Genomic DNA, 26,257 nt, shown 5'->3' on the forward strand with positions numbered 1-26,257 from the left:
GGGACTTTTTAAGTTTGTAAAGTGTTTTATGTTTTGATGTCTTTATTAATGTGTAATCTCAGGATGAACAAAAAAGGGACGGTTGTAGCTCAACAGTGATGTATTTGTGTGCCAAGTTTTGTGGCTAGTTTTATATCAATGTGACACAGGCTAGAGTCCTCAAAGAGGAGGGAGCCTCAACTGGGAAAGTGCATTCATAAGACTAAGCTGTAGGCAAGCCTATAGGGCATTTTCTTGATTATTGATTGATGGGGAAGGCCACCTGTGGGCTGGTGGTTCAGGAACCTGGGTCAGCGACAATCTTTACTAATAGCTGGGCAGTATTCAACTTTATGGTGGCTCAGTAAAAGAAAAGCTGTCAAGTGATTAGGGAGCCACTGTAGGGAGAACAGATCGGTGAAGCAAATACAGACAGGCTGGAGTCCCTGGTGGCTGTACACTGGGACACCTGCCCCACCACCTTCTGAGACCTCCAGGAAATTGGAAAACTGATACCCTTACAAAGGCAAGGGCCACATGCCCCCAGGTGCACCAAGAAGCAGGTTGCTGGATGCATATGAAATTGCCCACAGGAGCCAGCACGGGATGGGGTGGAAAATACCAAGTGCTGGCATTCCAACCATCAGGATGCTATCCTGTGAGGCTTACTCTGAGCAATGGCCCCTGTACATGGATATTATGATAGGATGCATGTATGAGCCAACCTACATGCTAAGGGTCTGCCAAATATATAGGACTCCTGCCAGTCAGTGAGTGGTATATGTTCTTAATTGTGTAGACACCACAGGGCTTACACAGGCCTTTCCCTGCAAGCAAGCAACATGTGAAGGTGCCATACAGAGCCTGACTCCTCAGTGTTATGCACGATACTCACAGAGCACTAACAGGGCCCTCACATTCAACTGTAGTCACTGACATGGGGTAGCTGCCCTTCCAGGAGTCTCCCGTTTCATCCCACTGCAGCTTGTTCACCTTGTATCTTTTATTCTACACGTCCCATCAAAGCTCAGCCCTTAGGAAGTTCTGGGCAGGCCGTGTTGCTTCCAGGGGCCTCTTGCTGACACGAACCATCTTATCCTCCTAGCTGAGTACCACCTCAAGAGCATCCCCAAAGGCCACATTAAAACTGGAGCTTGAATAATGGGACAGCTCAGAGGAATGATTTGGGACAGAATGTGGCCATTAGAAACGCCAATAGGCAGGAACCAGCCTCGCCGGAAGAGAGCACCATGGCTAAGGGAATGTGACATACAGAAGCTAACCGTGTGTCCCCGAATCATATAAGATAGCAGGCATATCCACCCAACATCATTTTCTTCGAAGTTTCTTGCAAGCCGTGCAGAGTAGGGCCTGTTGGCTGACCCCTTGCAATGGATTTACTTAGAATCCAAACAGCCAAATTTAGAGTAGACACGGGGCAGTATACTCATCTGCCTGCATTCCCACAGTTGCAAGACATCTCTCTTTGAACAACTCTCAGATGAAACTGAGGAACCTTGTCCTCAGTGGGAACCAGGCTCTTTGTGGTAAGGAGTAGTAGAGGAACTATTACCTCCCAGGAGCCCAGAGGATGGGGGAATCTGTGTCCCCAGGACTCCACTTGGGTACCTTGCCTAAACTAAGTCTAAACTAAGCATAGCTGGATATAGTAGGGTTGCCCCATTAGAAAGTGGGCCCAGTGCTCCTGTGCCACCTCTGTCAGGATCCCTGTGGAAGTGTCCAGGCCCTCCATGCTGCCCTCCAGGTTACAGGAAAGGCAGAGGACTCTGGCAGGCCCTCCTCATCTAACAGGGATGTGAGCCTGGCCCAAAGATGTCAGCCTTGCTCAAGATCCAACTGGCCATATATACTCCCTTAAAACAAACAAACAAACAAACAAACAAAACACATTCATTGGAGCTGGACAAATGGCTCAGTGGTTAGGAGCACTGGCTGTCTTTTCAGGGGACCTGGGTTTAATTCCCAGAACCCACATGGCAGCTCATTGCTGTCTGTAACTCCAATTCTAGGGGATCTGACAACCCCACAGACACACATGCTGGCAAAACACCAATGTGTGTGAAATAAAAAATAATAATACTATAAAACCCAAACATTTATTTGTAGGGCGTGGTGGTACGCACCTTTAATCCCAGCACTTGAGAGGCAGAGGTAGGTGGATCTCTGAGTTTAAGGCCAGCCTGGTCTACAAAGCAAGTTCCAGGACATCCAGGCTACATAGAGAAACCCCATCTCGAAAAAACAAACATAATTATAAAACATAATTATTAAGGGTGGCACACACCTTTAATAATCCCAGCACTCGGGAGGCAGAGGCAGGCAGATATCCGATCGGGTTCAAGGCTATGCCTGGTCTACAGTGTGAGTTCCAGGAAAGCCAGGGCTACACAAGAAATGCTATCTCAAAACCCAAACCAAAACACCAAAAACAAACCATTTATTTGAATCAGGCATGATGGTACTCCCTTGTAACCTCAGCACCAGGAAGGCTCTGGCAGGAGCACCACAAGTTACAGGCCAGCCTCACATAGTGAGATCTTGTCTCAGACACAAAAAGACAATTCTTAGATGACAGCCAGGTCAGCTGAGATTGAAGAACTGGGTGCACAGGTCGCCCTGCCGGCCCAGCAGGCCTTTAGTGGGGATGAACTCCAGGGGTACTGATGCAGGTACCTTCTTCTTCAGGTCCTGCTCAAAGATCTGCAAAGGACAGACTCTCATCCTGGGCTGAATACAGCGGTACCCGTGGCACACACCCCAGCATCCCTGTGCATGACTCTCACCTCATATGCAGTAAGTTCCAGGAGTGGCGCAATGCTGACCTCAGAGACAGAGAGCACCTGGTTGATGACACTGGCAGCTTTGGACACCTCAGGGTGATAGTGTTGCTGGAGGGCCTAGGAGTAGTAAACAGGGACCTCAAGACACAGCAGCAGGACCCTGGGATGGACCTTGAAGCCCTGAGGTAGTGTGGAGTTGCCAGTGACTAAGCACCTTGGTACACCCTGGCATGGTGCCCTGTGTGGGCAAAATCCCTGTGGGCTGTTGCAGATGTCAGTGGAGATTCAAATACTTCCAGAATCTGGACAGGCAGGTGACTCACCTGCAGTTCCCACAAGCAGCTCTCCAAGGCATGGCTCCTGGCTGGGTCCTTCTCCACTGGGTCATATGGATCAGTATCTAGCTCTATAAACAGATCAAGGTTCCATCTTCCACCTGGTCTTTCGGACCACTGGAGCCAGGTAGGATTACTGCCACGGTGTGCCACCATGCCCAGCTACTCATGTGCTCACCAGGGCCCTGTGGGCGGTGTACCATAACTCGGCAGGCAGGGTGTCTACGCAGCAAGTTGCAGATGAAGGGCAGGACCATAAGCAGGGCCTCAGGAGGTGCTGTTAGGGCCAGCCGGGCCAGGCGTTTGGCAAAGGCAGCCACCAGGTAGGCGGGGAGGTGGCTGGGAGGGCAACAGATATGAGAAAATAGTCCCCCAACTATTCTTCCACCTCCTCCCCAACCAGGACTATAACCTTTCCAGACAATGGAGCTAGATATCCCCCAACACTCACGAGGAGGAAAGGAAGAGGTCAGCTAAGTGAAAGAAACGGGCTCGGTACTTGACATGAAAGATGGATGGATCCAGGAGGCCATAGAGCTTTTGGTAGAAATCAGGGTATTCCCTGAGGGAGAGACCAGAGAGGATACATGAGGTGACAGGACCCCAGGCAACCAAGGCTTCATCCTCCCTCCTCCTCCTCCTCTTGCACCTCTTCTGCCTCAACCTCCCCAAGGTGAACAATGCAGGCCCTTGGAGAGAAACTGGAGAGCAGACAAATACGTTCCTGACACTCACAGGTTATGCTTATGGATTAGGATGAAAAGCCCATTCAAGGCCAGGAGGCTGATGGCACCACCTGCAAAAACACAGGAAGACATGAGGCTATAATTTGCTGACCCTGTGCCTGAGCAGGTAAGGGAGGGATGTCTGTAGTTGCAGGTGCCCATCTACAGGGTGATTACCTAAGGCCACAAGCAAGAAGGGCATGGAGTTTAGCTCAGGTCTGTCACAGTCAGGAGATGCGGCAGGGTATGGTTGAGTTCCCCTTGCTAAATAGCCTAGATGGAAGTCTCACTCACCCACATCACAGGCACTAGTGAGGAAGTCAATCATGAGCGTGGGTTGAGCCAGGTGGGGCAGGATCGAGTCATGCATTGCCACCAACACCTTCTTGTAGAGGCTCAGGGGCAGCTGCAGAGATTGTGTCCATTGTGAAAGTTATTCCCATTGCTCCCACTCCCCACATCAAAACTGGGCATTCCATCCACTAGACCCTACCTTGTGCTTGAGGAAGCCAAGCCACATCTCCTGGAAAGCTTTTCTGTGTTCCTGCAATGGGACCAGGCAGTATGTATATCCTGACACACCCACCCACCTACTTACCCACCCGGCCCTTTTGCAGTCAACTGTAGGCCTTTCACCCTGACAGCTTCACTGCAATCTGTAATGCCATGTCTTAGCACAAGAAGGGACAAGGTACAGAGATCATAAGGACTCAGGTCTGAACCTGGTCACAGGGATACATAAGAGGGGCATCACTTGATACTGTAGGGTACATGCTATGGCCTGTAATCTACCCAGAGAAGACTATGCCCAGGAAGGTACCCAAGACAGTGAACTTATCTCACCTTTAAGTGAACGACCTTCCACTTGTCTGATGTCTCTGTAATTGCAGCAAGGAGAGATCAAAACTTGCAAGAGGGGAAGACAGTGGCTATCCAGGCTGACAGACCTGGCATCTGTTCAGACTACGAGGAGATAGTCTCCAGTGGACCTTAACTTGCCCAGAACTCACGTGCATGCTTCACATAGAAGTTGGTAAGGCTGCGCTCTTGGAGGGGCAGGTTCACAGCAGACAGCAGCATGAAGGCATTGTTCCAGAAGGTAAGTGACACCTATGGGAAGTCTAACCTGAGCAGCTGGACGGGCTGCTACCACCTACCTGCCTCTCTGGGGAGCAAAGACACAGGACAGTGATGGGACTCAGCTGTTTACCTCAGGTTGCTGGCTGGTGGCCCGGGCCACAGTGCTGGTGGCCACCTGCATTGTGTGGAACCGGATGTCATCATACTCTACGTACTCGCAGAACTGGGAGATAAGCAGGCTGTGGTCATCTGCGGGTATAAGCAGGCCTCCTACCACTGCCTGGAAACAGAGATAGAGTGAATGGAGCTCTCCCACATAGTGGTCCTAGCATGGCCAGAAAGGGTGTCACAAGCCACCAGGCTGCCTGTCATTTCCTCTCCAACTGACAAGACACTAAAAGACCAGCAAGCACTGAGTCTTGCTCACCTCCTAGGTCAAGGCAAGACAGGAGCATAATATCCTCTAGCTATCTATTCAGGTAGCTGGCTTGTGGGACCATCTTAGACTGTGGCCACCACAGTTCTCCAGGTCCCACCAAGTCCTCACCCTGAAGAGTGTGTGGGGGAAGAGGTAGTGGTTTTCCCACTGGGGCTTCTCTAGGGGTTTTGCTCCTTCCAGTTGCACAAACTTCATGAGTGTCTTGAGAGCCAGCTCCTGAGAAGCAAAGAAAAGTGGCCATGATACCCCACCACTACCACAAAAAACCAAAACCAAAACCAAACAAACAAAACCCTCATCTAGCATTATGGTCTCTCAGAACTAGGCTTAGGCTTTGGCCAAGAAGCAGAAGAGAAAGGAGACCAGCCCCCAGCTTATCTTGGTTCATGTTATATGTATGTAATGATGGTGGCAGCAACATGCTCTTGGGACAGAAGTTGGCCTGAGGCCTACACAAAAGGTGGGCCTGCAGGGAGGACTGCTCTTGTCTCCCAGTTTTGGAGACACCATGGCAAACATGACAATATACAAATATGGTACCCAGAACTCAGGGTTACAGACTTCATGTCTTCAGGGCCAGATGAGTCACACCACACAGTAAAACAGCAGTGTGGAAGAACACGATGAAGATGTCTAGGTAGAAGTCTCTTTTAGTCAAGTGAGGAAAGAGATGTTCACATCAATAGCCCCTATCCCTGCTGTGAAGTACTTTAGAGATGAGGGGAGAAGTTAGGCCAACGATGTCAAGACTCACCTTGACCTGGAAGGAGGGATGGGTCAGGAGCTCCTCCAGGCGGTTACAGCAGCTGTGGTAGCGGTGTCTCATCCACACCTTGTATTTGTGTATGGCTCCCTGGGATCCTGAGGACAGTTAGGAGAGCTAATTCTCACTGATGTTTATGTGTACAAAGCCAGACCACAGTCCTAAACGCAGCCCCACCTTCCCATTGTCTATCTTCACAGCTGTAAACCTGTACTACAAATCCCAGACTGGAAATGGCAATTTCTGACCCTGCAAACTGGGAGCACGTATTGAAACGAAGTTCTTCTTACTCTGCCTCAGAATCTAGATCTAGCAAACACTAGGACAGTGACATTGTCACTATCAAACATTGAAAGTGACACAATTAAAACACAGGGAAAAAACCAGCTAAGTATGAGTTCATTAAGTCCCAGCAAGTACAGTGATCTCACTTCCTGAGCCACAGTGAACTGTCTGAGTCCTCCTACCAAACTACATGATCTGTGACAGGGCCCTGGTTTGGGGTGTTCCTCTTGTGTTGACACGACGTCCCACCGGGACCGCCAGGCATAGAACACCCCAGGCCCTCCAGGTCACTCACCTGCCAGGACCGTGTCTTCGCATGGCAGCGAGCCCACGAACAGCTCTTCCCGTTCCAGCAAGGTACCGAAGAGTCGGCTGCACGTGCGCACTCCTTCCTGGATCTCCTCAGGGTCCTCGGACTGAAGGCGGAGGCCCGAGAGGGTGAAGCTCAGTCCCATCGTGACTCCCACTTGCTGTCCCAGATCCGCCCCTGCCACCCGCGCAGCTTACCTGAAGCACGGCCAGGATGTCGAACACGGCGTTCGCCTGGCCACGACTCGTCAGCACCGCCTGCAGCAGGCGACCTAGCTCCCGCTTGGAGCCCTCCATGCTGCCGCTAGCTCCTCCCAGGAAGTCTACGCCTAGTGTGGTCGCATCCGTGATGTCATTGGCGCCTCCTTGGGCTCGCCACTGTCTGCGTCATCAGAGAGCGCTGAGACACACCACGGCGTGCTGCGACTATGGCGCTGTTCCACATAGCGCGGTATGCGGCCCCGGAGGCTGCCGGGCTTGAGGACACTGAGGCAGAGGCGGGCAGCCGGGCACGAGTGCTGCTCGAGCGGCTGCAGAGCCGAGCTCGTGATCGGCAGCAACGGGAGCCGGAGCTCGAGTCTACTGGGACGGCCGTGGAAACGGCAGGCAGGCGACGGCGGCGGCCCCGACGGCGGCGTGGTGTGAGCGGCTCGGTGGCTCAGAGCCCGGAGCCTCCTAGGGCGAAGCGACTGAAAGCAGACGACGATGTGGACACAGGTGGGCCGTGAGTCCGAGATGTGGACGGGGCGTGGAGGCTTGATGCGCAGTGGGGTTGACGTTTCCTACTCTGTGCTATATCTCAGGGAGAGGTGAGGCGGCGCTAGAGCTCAGTGCCGGCGCAGAGATTCCAGGTAGGAGGTCCCAAGAGGATGCCCCGAGACCCCTGGCTCCAGGCCCGGTGCTGGGAGACTTTGCAAAAAGGAAGATACCGAAGGTCAGTGAGCCTATAGGAGGTTCTATTTGTCCATCCGGGACTTTTCGGTCGGGAAGGTGTTTGTTTTGGTTTTCCAGACAGGGTTTCCCTGTTTAGCCTTGGCTATCCTGGACTCTTTTGTAGACCACGCTCAAACTCAAAGTGATCCGCCAGCTTCTGCCTCCCGGAGTGTTGGGATCACAGGCGTGCGCCACAACGCCCGGCTTGATTTGTTTTTTTGCCATTACATGGCCCTAACTACAGAAAGTGAGAGGCTTATGGAGTTCCTCTGGGTATGCGTGGGCGCTCCTGAAACTGAAATCAGGAGACGTGTAATAGCTATTGGGATAAAAACCCTGTGGTGTGCCTGGCAGCCCCCACTGCGAGCAGCATTTCTGGGTGCGGGGAGGTAATTACTAGGTTGGTGGGCTTATGGGCCAAGTATCCTGTGTGTGGACTTTATGCAGGGTGTTCAGTGTGTCAGGATAGGGTGTCTGCTGGCCTGGGTGTCTTGTCCGAAAGTTGCGAGAGAGGTGGTGGTGGCGAAGGGTTGGGGAAAGACTGGTTAGGTACTCCTCTGCTGTAGTTCCTGGTTCCTAATTACTGGCTGCTCCACGAGCCTGGAGGGTTCTACCGACCTCTTGTGGGTTTTCTTGCTTTCAGGTCCAGCCTTTCCTGCCAGCGTGGCTGGCTGAGCCAAGCTGTGTCAAGAAGAGTGTCACTGAGGATCTTACTCCTATTGAGGACATCCCTGAAGTTCACCCTGACTTGCAAAAGCAGCTGAGGGCTAATGGCATCTCTTCATACTTTCCAGGTGCTTCAGCCCTGGGCAAATGAAGGGATGGACTCTTTTGGCAGTCTTCCCTGTTCTGTTAGGGCTGCTCCATTTTAAGGGCTGTGGATTAGGGGTCCCTGCTCACACCAGATCGGTGAGCTTCTGAATCCTTGGGCTCAGGTCCTTGATGATTATCTTAAGCCTTACCCAGTCATGGTCCTATCTTTGACCAGGAGAGTTCCTGGGTGGGGTAGTACATCCTGGCATATACTTGACCTGCTCCTTTCCTTTCTTCATTTCAGTCCAAGCTGCTGTGATTCCTGCCCTCCTGGAGAGTGCAGACAGTGGGTTTCTGGTAGGCAGAGGTGGCTACCAACCTAGTGACCTCTGCGTTTCTGCCCCAACGGGCAGTGGGAAAACACTGGCCTTTGTCATCCCTGTGGTACAAGTGAGTATGGGGGTACAACTTTCCAGCTAGTGCTGGAAAGGGAGGATCCTGGTGGCACACATGGTTTCTGTCCCTGCAGGCCCTGATGCATCGAGTAGTCTGCCACATCCGAGCACTGGTTGTGCTTCCCACTAAGGAGCTGGCCCAACAGGTAGGTCGACTCTGCATCCAGAAGTCTGTCTTCCCAGCTTTAGTTGTACTTATCCCTTCGCCACCTGTATTAAACACAAGAGTCTTTGCTGTAGCAGGGGCCACCATCTACTTTAAGTCAGTGACAGACTCCTTTTGCAGGTGAGCAAAGTATTCAACATCTACACGGACACCACACCTCTGCGGGTTGCCTTGGTAACTGGACAGAAGTCACTGGCCAAGGAGCAGGAGAGCCTTGTCCAGAAGACGTAGGTGTGCCAGGTGGCGGGCTCTTTAAAAAGGTTCCTTCCTCAGGCCAACTGCTGTCCTTGGGTTGGGGTGGTATCAGTGCTTTGTATGTGAGGCTTTGAGTTAGATTGCTCCTGGGAGGTGCTTCCTTCCTCTGAGTCTCTGTGGTTTGTAGAGCAGATGGTTACTGTTGCCTGGCTGACATTGTGGTGGCCACACCTGGCCGCCTGGTGGACCACATTGACCAGACCCCAGGATTCAGCCTACAGCAGCTTCGCTTCCTGGTAGGCCACCTTTTGGACAAACGGGCTTCAGGCTGGGGTGATCTCTGCAGGGAGTTTTCCATTAGCCTTTGCTCCTGTCTGCTGCAGATCATTGATGAAGCTGACCGGATGATAGACAGCATGCACCAGTCCTGGCTGCCACGAGTGGTGGCAGCAGCATTCTACAATGAAAGCCCTGCAGGCTCCTGTGCCCTGCTTCAGAGGACACAGCCCCAGGCTGTGACTGCTGCCAGGTATCCTGCCTTCATGAGAGCTGCCTGCTCTTTCTTAGCTCCCCTTGCTGGCCCTATAATAGGAGTCAGGGTGGCATAAGGAAACCTGTCCTGTTAATATGCCCTTTGTTTTCTAGCACTTGCTTTCCTCAGATGCCTCTACAGAAGCTGCTGTTCTCAGCTACACTCACTCAGAACCCTGAGAAGCTGCAGCGGCTTGGCCTCTACCAGCCAAGGCTTTTCTCCACAAGGCTGAGACACCGAGACTCCAAGGACACAGTTGAAGAGGATGGAAACTTGGGGGGGAAGTACACCTTCCCTGTGGGACTCACGGTGAGCATGTAGGACATGTGGAGCAGGGTGAGGCATGTGGGTCCTAGGCCCAGGGCTTCTGGCCAGCTCCTGCTATCCATTTTCCATAGCACCACTATGTGCCCTGCAGACTCAGTTTGAAGCCACTCATTGTCTTACACCTGGTCCTTGGGATGAACTTCTCAAGGGCTCTTTGCTTCACTAACTCAAGAGAACATTCCCATAGGTAAGCTGGACTAATATAGCAATATACTGGACTAGTGTAGCAATATACACTAGACTCTGGTGCCACCTGGCTCCTATTTCTTCCCTACCTAGGCTCTTCCTGCTAGCACAAGCTTTTGGGGGTGTGAGTGTGGCTGAATTCTCCTCCCGCTATGGGCCTGGCCAAAGGAAGAAAATCTTAAAGCAGTTTGAACAGGGAAAGATCCAGCTGTGAGTACCTGGAAAACAGACAGGGTAGTGTTTGGTGTTATTGGGCTCCTCCAGTTCCTGGGCAGCTGGTTCCCAAGAGATATTTGGAAGTAACCCTGGCAGGGTGGGCACAAATTACTGTTTCTGGCCCTTAGTGCCACTGCCTGTATTTCATCAGCCTTATCAGCACAGATGCTACTGCTCGAGGTATTGATGTGCAGGGTGTGGAGCTGGTGATCAACTATGATGCCCCCCAGTACCTGAGGACCTATGTTCATAGGTAAGAGATATTTAGCAATGGTCATTTGTGGGCTGCGTTATGAGTTTTTGGTATTCATAGGGAGGATCACCTTGCATGATGGTTATGTGTAGTATGGCCAAGAGAGCTGCTATCTTGTTAGGACTCTGGGCCAGAAGCCACTGTCTGAGAACACTTATGCTTGGTTTTAGGGTCGGGAGAACAGCCAGAGCAGGAAAAACTGGACAGGCCTTCACACTTCTCTTGAAAGTGCAGGTAAGACCATGCAGTTCCCAGCAGATGTGGGCAGATCCAAGCTGCTGCAGGTGCTGGCCTGTTCTGGACTCCTTCCCACGAAACCCCTTCTAGGAAAGGAAGTTCCTCCAGATGGTGTCAGAAGCTGGGGTGCCTGAGCTGCCACGCCATGAGATCCCCAGGGAGCTCCTGCAGCCACTGGTCGCCCGTTATGAGGCAGCCTTGTCTCAGCTGGAGAAGACTGTCAAGGTGAGAGGACTTCTGCAAGTCCAGCTGCTGCTCCTGTCCTGTCATCACACACTCCAGGAAAGGGAGGCAAGCAGGACACAACTTCATGCCATGGGAGATGCCTTGTGAGCATGGCACCTGTTGTCTCCCAGTAGGATGAGGGGGCTTCAGATGGCAATAAGCATGAAATGCTGCAAAACCTCCTTTTCCTCCACAGGAAGAACAAAAGTTGAAGGTGGCCTAGATGGAAACCGGGGCCTGGAGGGAACATCCTGCTGCAGTGAATGTTTTGTGTGAGCAGAAGATGCAGTTCTTGGGGTTCCAATGGAAACAACCGTTCTCCCCAAGAACCACGGTCGTCTGGGCCAGGCACCCTAGATGGTGGCTTAGTCCTGAAAAGTAATGGCCCTTGGTTTATACTCCTGGGGTCCATTTGGTCTTTGGAAATAAGCTCAGGTAAAGCTGAAAAATGTCTTTAGGAATGTAACCAAAAACTATGGTCAGCCTTACAGTGAATGTGGATTGAAGTGCTTATAGCATTAGCATCTACAGAGAAGCTATGGTGACCCTGTCCCAGACAAGTCATTAGAGCCCAGGAAGATGTTTCCATGGCTACTAGTCTTCAGGATGATATGTTAGAGTTAGCCACTACCCAAGTATAAAGTAAATTTGAATGATAGGAGAATCCTTTCCTGAACATTGTCAAGGAAACTTAGCACTTACCTGTGCTTAAAAGAAAACCTGTTTTGAAAAGTCTGTATTTAAAAAAAAGATAGACTGCTTTCATTTATGTTCAGAAAAAAAAAATAAATGTATCATTTAAACCCATCCAAATCCCCTGATAGCTCAAACACTTAGTAACTCAGGATACCTAGGCGAGCCCACGAGAGCAGCATAGCCACAGGTCCCATCTTCAGGCCTTTGCTGGCTCTAGGAACATGGGTATGGGGAGGCCTCCCACCATTCTGCCCTAGACCCCTTTTTAATTTCACACACGTTTACCTGCATGTACGTCTATGTACAATGTGTGCCTAGTTCCCAAGGAGGTCAAAAGTGTGTGTTGGATCCCCTAGAACTGGAACTACAGATTGAGAGTCTGTGTGGGTGTTGGGAATTGAACCCAGATTGTCTGCAAGAGCTGTAACCACTGAGCCTTCTCTCTGCCTCTTCCCAAGGTTTTTTGTTGTTGTTGTTTAGTTTGCTTTGTTTTATGTGCATCAGTGTTTTGCCTGTATGTATGTATGTGTGTGAGGTTGTTGGATCCCCTAGAACTGGAGTTGCAGACAGTTGTGAGCTGCCATGTGGGTGCTGAGAATTGATCCCCAGTTAGGAGCGGCCAGTGTTCCTTACCACTGAGCCATCTCTCTGTTCCTTCCCAAGTCCTTTTTTTATCTGCAACTACCACAGCCTGGCTTCTGTAACTGGTGCCTTGTACCAGGTTGTGTGTCTTCTCCCTATAACCGTCCAGAATGTTAATTGTCCTAGTCCCAAGGTAACATCACTTTTCTCTCACAGGATCAGACTCATGCAGCAGACACAGGGATCATGAAGTAGAGAATTCAAACCTGGGCTTGCTCCAGGTTAAGTAGGGAAGTGCTTTTCTTTTTTTCTTTCCTCAAAAGAACACTGATGCATTATCTGTAACTGAGTTAATCGCTGATGTCATAATCCATGCAGTCACCCTTCCCCATATTCCCTTCTCCATCTGCCTCTAATCCTTCCTTCTGTTATTCCCTTTCCCCCTCTGTGTCATTGTATTATATGTCCCCTTCCTGGAAAGAACCTTCCCTCCTTCATGGCCCCTTATTAGTTCTGAACTTCTCCAGGTTTTCCATATGAAACACATACATCTAAAAATCCAAGGCTATATTCACAGAGGGAAAGCAGTGACTTGTCTTTCTGGGTTATCTCAGGATGGTTGATTCCAGTTGCATGTATTCACTTGCTACTTCTATTTACTTTTTAAATTTCAAACAGCTGAAAATTACATTGTGTAAATGTAGCTCATTTTCATTATCCTTTTATCAGTTGATGGGCTTCTAGGCTGTTACCATTTTCTGGTTATTGTGAACAGAGCAACTGAAAGAGCATGTACCCTGTACTAGTAGATAATAGTATTGGCTATAAGCCCAAGAGTGGTACAAGTGGAACCTGTGGGTGGTTTAATCTCAGCTTCTTGAGGATCTACCACTCCTTGATAGTGGCTGTATCAATCTGTACTCACATCAATGAAGAACTGTCACCCTTTGTCTACACTCAGGGTTTACTGTGTTGTTGTTTTTTTTTTTAATCTTGGCCATTCTGAGTGGGGTAAAATGTTTGAAGTCTCAAAGTAGTTTTCCATTTCCCTGATGGCTAAGGCTGGTCAACATAAAGCTTCTCAACCATTTCATTTAAAATTTATTGTGTGTGTGTGGAGGGGTTGCCTTTTTTTTTTTTTTTTTTTTTTAAGAGACAGATTCTCTCTCTACACAGTCCTAGCTGTCCTGGAATTCTCTTTATAGACGAGGCTGACCAGAGAGCCACCTACCAAGTGCTGGGATTAAAGGCCTGTGCCACCATATGCAGCCCTTATTTATGTGCATGAGTGTCTTGTCTGTGTTTATGCACCACATGTAGTGCCTGTGGAGGCCAGAGGAGGTCGTCTGATCCTCTGGAACTGGAGTTATGGATGCTCTTGACCCACCGTGTAGGTGTTGAGAATTGAACTGGGTCCTCTGGCAGAGCAGCAGTTGAGAGATCTCCAGCCCACTGGATTTCACCTTTTGAGAACTTTGTTTTGTTCCCTGCTCTATTTTAAAGACTTCTGTGCTTTGTGTGGGTGTGTGAATACAGGTGCCCCGTCTACCGCAATGGCAGTGTGTGTTCTTAACTGCTGAGCTGAGTCATCACCATAGCCCATGCTGTCTTAAGGTTTGGTTTTTGTGGGGGGTTTTTTGAGTTTTTTGTGTATTCTAGAGACGAATCCTCTGCTAAATGGTAGCTGGTAAAGATCTTTTCCCACTCTGTACACTGTCTTAACTTGAATGGTGTCCCTTTGTTGTACAGAAACTTTAGTTTCATGAGGTCCCATTTATCAGTTTATTAAAGATGCTATCTTTTCTCTGGTGTGTGCTTTTGGACTCTATCAAAACTCAGATGGTAGATGTGTAGACTTATCTGGGTCCTCAATTCTACTGCATTGGTTAATGTGTTATGCTGTTTATTGTTAACTCCATAGAATAACTTTAAAATTGTGGATAGTGATACCTCTAGCAGTTTTAATTGTTTAGGCTTGTTTGGCTCTCCTGGGTTTTGTTGTTCTCTGTTGTATGTTTCTGTATGAAGTTTGAGATTGCTTTTCAATTTTTATACAGAACTATCTGGAATTTTACAATTTTGATGGTGATTGCATTGAGTTTTTTTGTAAAGTGCTTTTGGTAGGATGACCATATTCACGGTATTACTCCTATTAATCATGAGCATGTGACCATCTTTTGTTATCTTTGTTTCTGAGCTTTTATTTTTTTTTAAAGACTGGATGGGATTGTTTCCCTGACTTTATAACCATCCAATATACAAATGAGTATATTGTGTGCTAACTTTGTATCCTGCAACTTTGTGAAATGTGTTTATCAGTTGTAGGGAGACATATGTGTCTATATATTTATACATACACACACACCAGGACATTTACACATATTATGTATATATGCATAAAATGATGTAATTAAAGATGGGATCTTTGACTTCATTTGTTTCCTTTTATCTCCTTCAGTTATGGCTTCAAGTACTATACTGAACATGAGACAGGAGAGTAGACATTATTGTCATGTTTCTGATTTTATTGGAAATGCTTTGGAGTTTTTCTCCACTAAGCATATTGGCTGTGGGGTTATTTTGCCGTTGTTATGTCGAAACATGTCCTTCTCCCAGGACTTCTATCACAAAGAGATGTTGGATTTTGTTAAAGGCCCTTTCTGAATCCAATGAGGTTATCTTCTCTCTCTTTTTAAGGTTTAAGACAGGGTTTCTGTGTTCCTGGCTGTCACTCCATCACCCAGGCAGGCCTTGAACTTAGAGATCTGCAGCCTCTGGCTCCGGAGTGGTAGAACGCATGACACCATTACCTGGCAGGTTTTTGTTTTCATTTAATTGCCCTCTTAATTTCTCCCTTGACCCAGTTTTCATCCAGTAGTGTGGTGTTTAGCTTGTGCTTTTTGTTGCTTCTTTGTAGCCAAATGGGATGCAGGGAATTTTCAGTTTTCTAAATTTGTTGAGACTTGCGATATATGTGGTTGACTTTGGAGAAAGTTTGTTTTGTTTTGCAATGGGACCTAGGCAGATGTGGTTATCTGGTCTTGCCTTTTTGAGTGGGTGTTTGGATCTCTGTTGTTACTTACCTCAACTTGTCAGGTTTGCGAACCAGGTGAAGAGTGTTTGGTTTTGAACACTGTATAATCCCCATGGTATCTTTGGTGTGTGGCGTGGTAGACTGGCTGTGGGAGTTCCTACCTAGAGTTTGGGTCAGATTCCATGTGGTAGGTTGGTGACTGATGGGCGGGTGGGTGGAGTTAGTCTGGGAGTGTCTGGGTCAGACTCCGCACCATGCTGAGTAGTGTGGTAAGTAGGATGACTTGACAGGCAAGTAGACAGGCCAAATGGGTCTTGGGTCAGACACTTTGCAGTGCCAGGGTAGCGGGTAGCACAGTGGATGGGGTGAGTCAACATCTACCTGTCAGGCCTGAGTCATTACACATCAGAAAGAGGTGGAGACCATGGGGCCGGCCAGGCTGAAGGCCACCTGCAGATGTGCCTGCATGAAGCTGGGTGTGAGGGCTGATTTTGCTCGACAGCTCTAAACAGAAATGAAACTTCATTTTTCTGGTGCCTAGGAGAGGACTTTAGATGACTATACAATGGGGTGACAGCAGGGTCACCTGATCACTTAGGCTGGAAGGAGGCAAGCAGCAACTCCTGGGAACACAGAAGCTCATAAGGACATTTTTACTCCCTGGCCTGAAAAAGAGCCTCAACATGGAGTCCTGCTGGCACTGTGAAGTCCTGAAGCAGAACCCAGGTGTGGCTTTACAGGGTGGCTTCAAGACCAAGTAACTAAAGACGTTGGCCACGCCTCTGGTGCCACACTGCTCCTTTTGATTCTTACCTTGTAAGTTAAAAAAACATATCCTTCTACAAAGTGAATACATTGTAAAAATCCTTAACCCAAACACTGGTCTATGAAAGAACAAAGTTGTAGAAAGGTCACTTTATTGGCCTTTGCTTGGTAGGACATTGGGTCCTTTTTAAAATCCTATTCAAGTACAAATGCTTGTGTTTACAAAGTATTTACAATTTCAGTCCTGTTTCTTACATTTAAAACAAAACAAAACAAAACAGCTAGCTATCTGGTTGAAAGGTAAACAAAAGTAACTTCCAAACTGCCTTTTTGTTCCCCACCAACCACTTGGCTTGGGCACACCGAAGAATGCTGCCACGACAGGGGGAAGAATGGACAAAGTTGAGTGTGATGTTGACAAAGGACCTCACGGAGGACTACAGGGAACAGGAACTGCTCCTGAGAGCCCGATACTAGGTACCCAGGAGACTCCAAAGGCCTTCCCCCAACATAGCACACCAAGACAAAATGATGGGTTTTTGCTTATGAGACCACATACAGGACCTCTTCTGGTTTTTCAATACCTAATTGCTACTCCCCCCACCCCCAAGTTTCACATTAAGAGCTCAAAGATTGAGTTCTGGGTGGGCTGCAGGATGTATTGTCACATTCCTGCCCACACAGGACACAAACATGACAGTGAGGAATAGGCAAACAACACAACAGTATCTGTCTTCAAGTGCTGACAGCATAGACCTCACAGACAAACTTCCCAGGCCATGAGAAAGCTACAAACAGATGTGGAACATGGACCTTCCACTCCCGCACATAAGAAGGCACAGTCAGCCTGTCCATGAATGCCACACAAGTCACCTTGCAGTAGTAAAAAGAAGAGTGAACATAGGACTGAACTCAATTCTAACCATTTTCCTTTCAACTGCAATGGCTGCCAGTTGTTGCTCATTCAGAATATGTCTGAAATCCACAGAGAGCTGCGAGGGTGGAGTGGACCAACAGATGCCTTCCTAGATGAACACTAGGCTCTCCAGACTACGCCTAGACCAGGACAACAGTAAGGGAACAGTGATCTTGATTCCAACTCTACGAGGCTGCTTCACCTGCCATGAACATGTGTACAGCACCTGAGACCCGCACTGCCTTGTCATGTTTCAGAGTCTCATTCAAATGAAATCCCATGTTCACTGGGACAGGATGGGTGCCCATAACCCAAGCCATGACCTCACTGGCATACTGAGAAGGGTATACATACTTTAAGTGGTCTACTGTCACCTCTTCTGCTGAAGGACTATGATGCATCTGATGAACAATGGTACTTAGACCATGTCTGAGCTATAATATGCTATAGGCTATGCAGCCCCTACCAAATGCTAAGTAGTGCACACTAACAGAGTAACTCTAAAAGACCACTGCGTGCACTCCCCAACATCAACTGCCACTGTCACATAAATACAGGAAAAAGTCAAACAGCTGTGTGGCCATCCCAGAGTCCAGAAACACTAGAGCATTCTGCCAAGACAGCCTTGTCACAGTACCAACCAGTGTCCTTCTTACTGGCATGGAGGCTTGGTGGGTGTCTTCAACCTCACAGCAGGGACTCTCATCTGCAACTTTGGCTGCTGGCTTGGGCTTTCGGAGCTGGCTGGAAGCTGTGCTGGGCTTGGGCCACCAGGGGTCTGCATTGAAGCTGAGGCAGTAGTTACCACCTGCTGCTGAATGAGCTTCTGCTGTACCACCTGGGCTGTTGCAGTCACCGTTGGGATCATCTGCACTTGTTGGCCTGCTGCTGTTGCCTGCGTGAGTGTCACTGTCTGTGGAGAAGCCTGAGCCAAGATGAGAGAGCACAGGTCACCAGAGAACAGCCCTGGCCAGCCTGCCCTTCTAACTATTACATACATCCAATGGTCTCAAGAAAATAGCAAAGGATCTGGCCAATGTAACACTGTTTGGTTTCTTCAAGTCCACCGGCAGCTTAAAGTGAAAATCCTTGTTACCATTATAAACAAATACTACTGCATCATAAGTAAAACCAGAAAGAAGCCAAAGGGCTCTGGGTCAGAAAGGGGTGTTGTCACCAGCCACCTTCCCTTCACTTGGATCCCATGCTGTTGACAGAGGCCTACAGGCCTCAGAAGCTATAAAATGTCTTGTGGAACATGCCAAGAAAAGTGCCTGCTGAGAGCAGGTTTAGGTTGGGGCACAAACCGTGACCTTCAGTTTGGTGGTCCTGCTCTGGAAATTATCCTGAATCATTTTCCCTGAAAGCTCCAGTTTTTGTGCACACTATGAAAACCAAAAGTAATTCTCTAATCACTAACATTCTTCTTCCAAAAGATGAAACCGCAACTTCCAACAAATTGTGCTCCCCATGGCCCCCAACTGCATAGCCTACCTGCTGAGAAGCTGATGCGACCTGCTGGATGCTGGCCACAGGTGTTTGTTGCTGCACAACTTGAGGAAGTTTTGCAACCTGTGACAAAACAAGGTTAAGCATAGGATTCAAGATACATGCACAAACATCTGACTGGCAGGTAACATAAACAATCTCACATGTGCCCCCTAGGATCCTAAGAGAGTGAACATCAGCTAACTCACCTCCATTACAACTCAAGAGGACTCTAGTTTCATATTCTTAGTAAATAAGACTTCAAATTTATACATGAATTAGATTTGGGAGTGAACTATCACCCTGAGTTCTTTGAGGCTTTGGACAAAAGTTCTGGACAGGCAGCAAGCTAAGTGGACCAGAAGGTCTCAACAGGACAGTCACTGACACTTCCCCAGTGGTTTCATCCATCATAATCAAGAGCTCATGATCTAAAGCAAAACTTTCCAATCTGTGTTCACTTCCTGCAGACATTTTGTTGCATAAGTCTTGCTGTCAAAATTTATTATTATTATTTTAAATGCTGAAGCTATGGCTCAGTAATGAAGTAATTCTCATGAAGCCCTAAATTGAATTCTTAGAATCTCAAAAGCTACAAAACTTCCACATACAGACTGTGGTGTATATTGTAGTCCACACCCACAACCTCCAGCACTCTAGAAGCTGAGTGAGAGTATGGTGAGTTTGAGGTCAATGTGGGCTACACAGCATGCCTAATGCCAACCTGATAAATAGTGAAGACCTCTCCAAACAAGCTGACTGTTTTTTAGTCAGGTTTCTATGACCTCAAGCATGTACATAGGAGACCCTAAAGCCTTGGCAGCAAGGTTAATGAGTCTGGAATTCAAAAGTATGTGCAAACACTCATACAAATTAAATACTTAAAACAAACAAACAAAAACCTAACAGCTAAAGTCAGCAGACAGAAATTAAAACACAGGGGAAGTAGACACAAAATCCTATCCCTTAAGCAAGAAGCTATTTGCAACTGATACATTGCTAGGAAAAAAAAAATCAGTTTTCTTCAATGCAGTGTCACTGGGTATATATCGATCACACTCCATGCACAGGAATATTTAACCAAATGCATTCCATTTTTTTAGTATGCTTTTTGTTTTGGTACTTTTTGTCTTGGTTTTCTTTTTCTCCTGTGTGTGAAAGAGAATACCCATGACTAAAATATACTGTATGAGTATTACGCATTAAAATATAAAAGTAATATAGAAGTATAAAAGTACCACAGAGGCTTGGTTTCAGATAAGAGAACAAGATTGAATAAGAAATTACAGCATATCTGTATTTCCTTTTCTTTTTTTGGCTTTTGGAGACAGGGTCTCTATGTGGCCCTGGCTGTCCTGGAACAAACTGTATAGATTAGAGCAACCTTGAATTCAGAGACCCATGTGCCTCCCAAGTGCTGGAATTAAATGCATGTGCCACTACACCTGCCCCATATTTGTATTTTCAATTTAAATTACTGTGGAACAGCATGTTAAAATTAGTGTTTACCTAATAAGGTCTAAATATATGTATTTCACAAAAGAAAAAAAAATAGACTATTTACAAAACACTAGAAGAGGAGTGGAGAAATGGCTTAGTAGTTGAGAACTTATTCAGAGGACCTTTGATTCCCACACAAACCCACATGGTAGCTTAAAACTGTCTGCAAACTCCTGTTCCAGGAGATCTGACGCCATTTTCAGGTCTCCACAGGCACTGGGCACACACATGATGCACAGACAATAGACGCAGTCAAAACACCCATACATAAAATTTTTAAGAATCCACATGGTAAGATGGCATAGGCCTGAAATCTTAGCTACTTGGGAGGCTATGCAGGAAACTCAAGTTCAAGTTCTACCTGAGCTATAAAAGGAGTTCAAATCTGTCTAGCAACTTAGCAAAACTGTGTTTCTAAATTGAAAAGTTTTAAAGAAACGGAAATGTGGCTCAGAAGTAGAACACTGGCTCAGCATACTTACACACAAAGTTGAACCCTCAGTAAATACATCTAATAGAATTTATAAGACCCTTTAGACATACGTAACAGAAGTATTCTGGTGAATTTAAAAACCAGGATAACTCTTGACTCCAGAACCCATGCAATTCTAATAGTGGCTGGATTATGGTTATAGACAATTGACTCCAAAATCAAAATGAAAGTGCAAAGAGCCAAAAAACAGTCAAGACAGTCCTGAAAGACAGAACAGCAAAATATGCCTAATAGAAAACTGAATCCCAGAGACTGTGCCAAGTGGCACAGGCATAAACACTGGACAGGGTTTGATGGAACACACCAAAACCACAGACTTAGGATGGAGTGGAGGTAGGAAGGCTTTTAAAATAAGCAGCCTCGAAAATAACAGGTATTTACATCAAAGCCCTTTTTTGGATTAAACACCGGAGTGAGAGCAAATCAAGAAGCCATACCTCTGCAGTAGATTTTTTTTTTTTTTTTTTTTTAAATTGTGGGTATGTGCATGTTGAGTACAGGTACTGTGGAAGTAAAAAAGAAAGCACTGATATCCCCTGAAGCTGGAGTTACAGGCAATTATGAGCCACCAATGTGGGGTGCTTGGAGCCGAACTTGGGTCCTCTGTAAGAGCTTAATTGCTAAGCCATCTCTCCAGCCTCCAGGCTCGACTTGAGAAGCAAGATTCTAGCCAGAAAGAGACTGGATATTCCAGTAGTTTATCTAAAGATACTGTTAAGTGGGAAGACAATGTTACCGGCACCTCAGAGGAGCCTTGAAAGTCAGTAAGCCAGGAAAAGATGGAATCTCATCAGTTATCCAAAACACAAGCTAATAAAATAACAACATTTTCCTATTACTACCCTTCAGACAAGGAACTCAGAAGCCAAATCTGGAAGGGAAGCATTAAAGGGTTAGCCTCTCTGGAACCCAGGTGGACCTGCACAAACCCTAGTGGCCAGCACTGCTCAGGGAACACACACACACTGTGGGACTCCTTTATGTTCTGAAAGGCTTCATGCCTGCTGCCCAGAAAAGACCCTACAGAAAAAGTCACACGGTGTAGCCACACCGTGGCTGGGTATCTGTACTCATCCTCAGTCTACAGGACTCAAGAATTTTCATTACTTCTCCCCAGGCCCTGCCATCTGCACTGAATTGCACACAGTATACTTACCTGGATCTGAGTTTGCACCTGCTGAGTCCCAGCCAGTTTCTGGGCCTGGGAGATGGGTGTGGTCAGAAACTGGGTTTTAAGAGCTGGCTGGGCTGCATAGGCGACCTTCTGCTGTGGGCCCTGAGTAGTGATCTGCTGGGTGGTTAGCTGAGTAAAGACAGCAGAGGATCAGAGCCAGGTGAAGACCAGGTTCCCTACTTAAACTCTCAGCACCTGCCAAGGGCCTTCTGGGGCCTTTACCATTTGACCCCCTCACAGCACCTTTTAGACAATATGGTCAGGACCATCCCAAGAACCTGGCATTGCTCTACCTTTCTGCCATAGGGATGAGTAACTCACTATGTACAAGAGGCAGCATCTCCTGGCCTGAACTCACCATTCCAGTGAACTCCACACGATGAGCCATTCATGCTTTCCTAGGCTTTTCTCGTCCCTTCTAGTCTGATAAATCTATACCTAGCATCCAGCTTGAGCCCACCCATCCTACCATCATCAATTACATAGACATTCATCTCAATAAGAAAGGAAAACAAGAGACAATGCCCACATTAGCACCTTCATCCTGAAGCCCACACCCTTGTGAGGCCTGTGGCCCAACACAGCCTGTTTATTACTCTGGACACCTCCTCTCCAGCCCAAAGATGCACTGAAGTGAAACTTCATGCAAAGAACCTATACCTTTTGCTGGACAGCAGCCTGGCCCTGGGCAACTTGTGGCTGGATGGCCTTCTGCTGCTGGACAGCCTGCTGTTTGAGTTTCAGCAGTTGTTGGACATGTACGGGCTGGGCCACGACAGTCTGCCCTACAAGAAAACCAAGTCAGTTAGGTCCTTGCAAAGGCTCCCTACTCATCCAGGATCTGTTCAGAAAAGAATAAACTCTAGAATTGTCCTAAGGCAAATTAAGCAGGCTCTAGATACACATTGTGTTTCTATTTAATAAATGGTGAAACATATGGAAAATGTCAGAATGTTAATGGTTAAAACCGAGGGCCAAAACTCAGGACTTGGAAATGTAAGAGAATTCATACTAAGCCCTAGGACAACACATGTGAAACAGGTGTTAGAACAGAGCAAGGTAGTGACCATCTCCACCAGAAAAGCCTCCCTGTGTAACACATGGCCACCTGGGAAAGGCATGCAGCAAGAGGAGGCTGCAGGAAGGTACCTGCTGTTTTTTGTGGCTGTCCAATTGCCACGCTGATCCCTGCAACGTTCATAGGCAGGGTCGTGACCCCCGGCGAGGAGACCACAGCTGCTGGGACAGATACCACTGGAGGCTTTGCCAAGGCCACCTGAGCAGGCTGGGGCGTCTGTGTTTGCATCTGCCCTTGTGCCTGCAGCTGAGAAGTAGGGACTCGGGTCTAAACAGTAGAAATAACAGGAGAATCCAGAGAAATTCAGACATTGTGTGTCTTTTTCTTTCCAATTGTTTTTTAACATTTTTTTTTTTGACCAGAGGTCAAGAGAATTTACACAGATGAACGAAGTGGAAAAGGGGCAGTATGAAATCTAGAATCATGAGGCCTTTACTTGACACTAGCATGGGTACAGAATCTGCACAAGACCTTTGGGTTGTCAGCCTGCTGCTACGTTCTGAAGTTCGTAAGATTCCTAACACTCCTCTCTCACCAGTCTCCATCCTCTGGCTTCCACTCCCTTCTCTCCACAATCACTACCATAACCACCTATCTGAAAACATATGCAAGGCTCTACCTGATCCCACAAATGTTCCACATTTTTCTGCTTAAATTACATTTTATGAAAGAACAATGAAAGTAAGTTTTGTATATACAGAGATTATCCAAACAAACAAAAGTGCCCATAGACAGGAAAGTGAAATTGACATTTGGTCTTCCAGGCACCTCTTCCATCTGTGCAAAGCTGCAGTAGAACGAGTCACTTGTACTTTGTAGCCCCTTTCCCAACAGTGTCTTTCAAAGTCCTTGATGTAAGGCTAAGCTTCATTGTCAATCTGACTGGATTTAGAACTGTCCAGGAAAAAACCCTCTGGGAAAGACTGTAAGGAGGTTACAGAGCAGAGAGGGGAAGACCAACCCTGAACATGGACTGGGAGCTCAGACCCATAATAGGTAGAAGGAGCAGCAAGGCCTGATGAGCATCAGCGATTGTTTGTCTCTTTGCTTTCTGACTGCAGAGGCAATGTTACCTGTCTCCTCTTTTTCACACTGCCACAACCTCCCTGACATATTACCATGTATTTTATCATTCACAACAACAAGGAAAGTAACTACTCCAGTTGCTAATCCACCTTTTGAATGTCTCTAGGGGAACAATCCCACTATTTCTGTAGAAGACAAGAGCATTGCTATATTAATGACGATGTAAAGTTTGTGGCCTAATTAATAAAATTCTCTCTGAAACAGCTTATTAAGTGCCTACCTACTAGCTGTTACCACTCCCCTGACTTGCAGTTTTATAAACACAGGCACAACAGGCTTATTTTTGAAATAAGTTGTCCTTAGACTCCCTCTTTGGTGAAGGGGACCTCTCACAAAGACATACACAGAAGAGCAGAGCCCAAGTACCTGGGATCCTGGTCCTAGCTCAAGCTATAATTGCCAGGTACAGAGTATTAGCATGTAATTAGCCAGCCTGTGTGACACAGTTCTTTCACCTGTAAAAGATAGCTCAAATACAAAACACCTGGAGACTGGTGCAGCAGCACTGGTTGGGCAAGCACTCCAAGGGTCACCCATCATTGGCTGTTGTGACCAGAGCTTGCACATCTCCCCAGATACCACTATCTTGCTATGTTCCTTTCTTTAAGCCCTCAGGCTCTCCATGCTGCCAAGTGGTCAGTAGTGAGCTGGCCATGGAACCTGTGTGCTTGCAACATATATGCACTGAGGTCCTGTGCTCTATCTAGCCATACTGAAGTTTCCCTTACCCTTCCACTGCAACCAACAGGACAGCCAGTGTGCTGTGCCTAACCTTCACTGTTCACTTTCTGCTGTCCCCAACCACTCAGTTTCTATCAGGTCCAGTGACACTTTGGTGGTTCTGTAAGCACCACTTCTCACTAGCCTAGTACCTCATCCTCTCTAAGGACCAAATCTTCAGCAGGTAAAGGTGTGTGCTGTGCAAGCCCAGCAATCCGAGTTTAGTCTCTGTACTCATGTAAAGATGGAAGAATACCAACTCTACAAAGTTGTTCAACCTAGATAAACATGCAGTGGCACATGCTCCCCCACCCCCAAACCACCAACAATTTAAAAACAAAAAAGGTTTAGGGAAATACAGAGATGGCACTTTAGACAACAAATATTATAAATGGGAACTTACAAGCCGGGCCACCTGGAGGTTGGCAACTGTGGTGCCTGTGAGCAAAGCTCCAGGCCGTGGGGCTGTGACTGTGGTGAGCTGAGGACTCTGCTGCTGCTGTTGGGGCTGTGGGGGCTGCACTTGCACTTGCGCCGGCTGCTGTGGAGGTCCTGGCTGGGCCTGTGGTGTTGGGGGCTGTGGTGGCAGCTGCATCTTCTGTTTCTGCATCTTGATGATATGTTCCTGAAACCCAAATAAGGCATGTTCTGTACATGAGCTAACCATAAGCCACCCTCCATCTCTACTAAGGATTTAGGTACATTAGGTGATATACAGAATGTAAATCATCCCCACAGGTAAATGGGCACTAAATGAAAATCAGCACTTCAGTGAGGAAACTGGGGACAGCAACTCTGACAAATCACTAAGTTCAAAGTAAACTTTCTAGGTTCTTAACTCTCACAGTCAGTCTAAAAAAAACAATAATGACTTTGTAACTAAACTCTATCAATAGTAATAACTGGGCAACACACTCTATCTATGCCTTTCAAAAAGTACAAACACTGAGATAACAAGATAATGAACTGGGCATGGTGGCTCAAGCTTGCAATTCTAACACAACAGAAGTAGAAGAAGAAGGACCAAGAGTTCAAGGCCAACAACAGCTACATGATACCACCTGACTTAAAAACAACAGAACCAAAGCTATTAAAACACTAGTTCAAAACACATTAAAAAAATTACTTCCTCCAAATCCCCAAATTATGAGTTGTCCATAACATCTCTCTGGATAAGAAATGACAGTGGCTTTGAAACTAGATTTGGAGAATGTGGGTGAAGGATAAAGGAATAAGAGGGTGAGCAGGACTCCTGGCAACTACAATGGGTGAGAAATGCTGAGAGGAACAGTCTCAGTGCCAGTCAGAGCTATCAGGCAGTCTGCCTCTGTTGGCTTTAGAGTAGTTAAGAACAATCACTCTGGTTTACTGGAGGAAAAAGGCTAGACAGGGCTGTCTAGTTCAACAGCCACAGCCTTGGGGGCCTATGGAGCCCTGAAACATAACTGCAGACATGCTTGTAGAAGCCACACATAGCTGTGAAGCTCCCATCTGAGGTGCCCGATCACTTCTCAAAAGGAACAAGGTTAAG

The 26,257-nt window shown here is 47.4% G+C and overlaps 3 protein-coding genes across 7 annotated transcripts in view; 1 reads left to right on the forward strand and 2 right to left on the reverse strand.

Annotated features, from left to right (window-relative positions):
- Positions 1-2,422: 2,422 nt before the first annotated feature.
- Noc4l (nucleolar complex associated 4 homolog) lies at positions 2,423-7,025 on the reverse strand. The gene is made up of 15 exons (XM_055605685.1): positions 6,915-7,025; positions 6,703-6,823; positions 6,114-6,220; positions 5,468-5,575; positions 5,051-5,200; positions 4,851-4,950; positions 4,684-4,718; positions 4,334-4,384; positions 4,135-4,246; positions 3,851-3,911; positions 3,567-3,677; positions 3,294-3,454; positions 3,104-3,186; positions 2,784-2,897; positions 2,423-2,700 (listed from the first exon to the last, which is right to left on the reverse strand). The coding sequence occupies exons 1-15, from the start codon at positions 7,011-7,013 to the stop codon at positions 2,581-2,583; spliced, it is 1,533 nt and encodes a 510-aa protein (XP_055461660.1). The 5' UTR covers positions 7,014-7,025; the 3' UTR covers positions 2,423-2,580.
- A 44-nt stretch (positions 7,026-7,069) lies between these two features.
- On the forward strand, positions 7,070-14,276 carry Ddx51 (DEAD-box helicase 51). Its single transcript, XM_055606397.1, has 15 exons — positions 7,070-7,433; positions 7,520-7,650; positions 8,293-8,443; positions 8,707-8,852; positions 8,932-9,003; positions 9,144-9,250; positions 9,406-9,514; positions 9,602-9,747; positions 9,864-10,059; positions 10,149-10,264; positions 10,357-10,473; positions 10,631-10,732; positions 10,903-10,966; positions 11,060-11,194; positions 11,391-14,276. Exons 1-15 carry the CDS (start codon positions 7,145-7,147, stop codon positions 11,415-11,417), a joined length of 1,908 nt encoding a protein of 635 aa, XP_055462372.1. The 5' UTR covers positions 7,070-7,144; the 3' UTR covers positions 11,418-14,276.
- A 2,130-nt stretch (positions 14,277-16,406) lies between these two features.
- Ep400 (E1A binding protein p400) overlaps positions 16,407-26,257 on the reverse strand; it is a 107,107-nt gene continuing 97,256 nt past the window's right edge. For 4 of the 5 annotated variants that reach the window (XM_055605729.1, XM_055605727.1, XM_055605728.1 and 1 more), the window contains 6 exons: positions 25,130-25,351; positions 22,992-23,187; positions 22,503-22,627; positions 21,825-21,971; positions 18,682-18,759; positions 16,407-18,112 (listed from right to left, as the gene is read on the reverse strand). In XM_055605729.1, coding sequence (XP_055461704.1) covers positions 17,840-18,112; positions 18,682-18,759; positions 21,825-21,971; positions 22,503-22,627; positions 22,992-23,187; positions 25,130-25,351 — 1,041 coding nt within the window. In that variant the 3' untranslated portion in view covers positions 16,407-17,839. The remainder of the gene's footprint in view (positions 18,113-18,681; positions 18,760-21,824; positions 21,972-22,502; positions 22,628-22,991; positions 23,188-25,129; positions 25,352-26,257) is intronic. The other variant, XM_055605726.1, reaches the window with a different exon arrangement.

This window comes from Psammomys obesus, unplaced genomic scaffold, assembly GCF_907164565.1.
Source record: "Psammomys obesus unplaced genomic scaffold, mPsaObe1.curated_primary_1811, whole genome shotgun sequence".
Taxonomy (NCBI): domain Eukaryota; kingdom Metazoa; phylum Chordata; class Mammalia; order Rodentia; family Muridae; genus Psammomys; species Psammomys obesus.

Excerpts from the sequence above, each read along its gene's own strand:
- Ddx51 (XM_055606397.1), top strand. The coding sequence starts at position 7,145 with ATGGCGCTGTTCCACATAGCGCGGTATGCGGCCCCGGAGGCTGCCGGG. Across the intron at positions 8,444-8,706 it reads CATCTCTTCATACTTTCCAG|TCCAAGCTGCTGTGATTCCT; the intron begins GTGCTTCAGCCC and ends TCTTCATTTCAG. Across the intron at positions 10,733-10,902 it reads CTGAGGACCTATGTTCATAG|GGTCGGGAGAACAGCCAGAG; the intron begins GTAAGAGATATT and ends GCTTGGTTTTAG.
- Noc4l (XM_055605685.1), bottom strand. The coding sequence starts at position 7,013 with ATGGAGGGCTCCAAGCGGGAGCTAGGTCGCCTGCTGCAGGCGGTGCTG. Across the intron at positions 4,247-4,333 it reads TTGGCTTCCTCAAGCACAAG|CTGCCCCTGAGCCTCTACAA; the intron begins GTAGGGTCTAGT and ends CAATCTCTGCAG. Across the intron at positions 3,455-3,566 it reads GACCTCTTCCTTTCCTCCTC|CCACCTCCCCGCCTACCTGG; the intron begins GTGAGTGTTGGG and ends TTGCCCTCCCAG.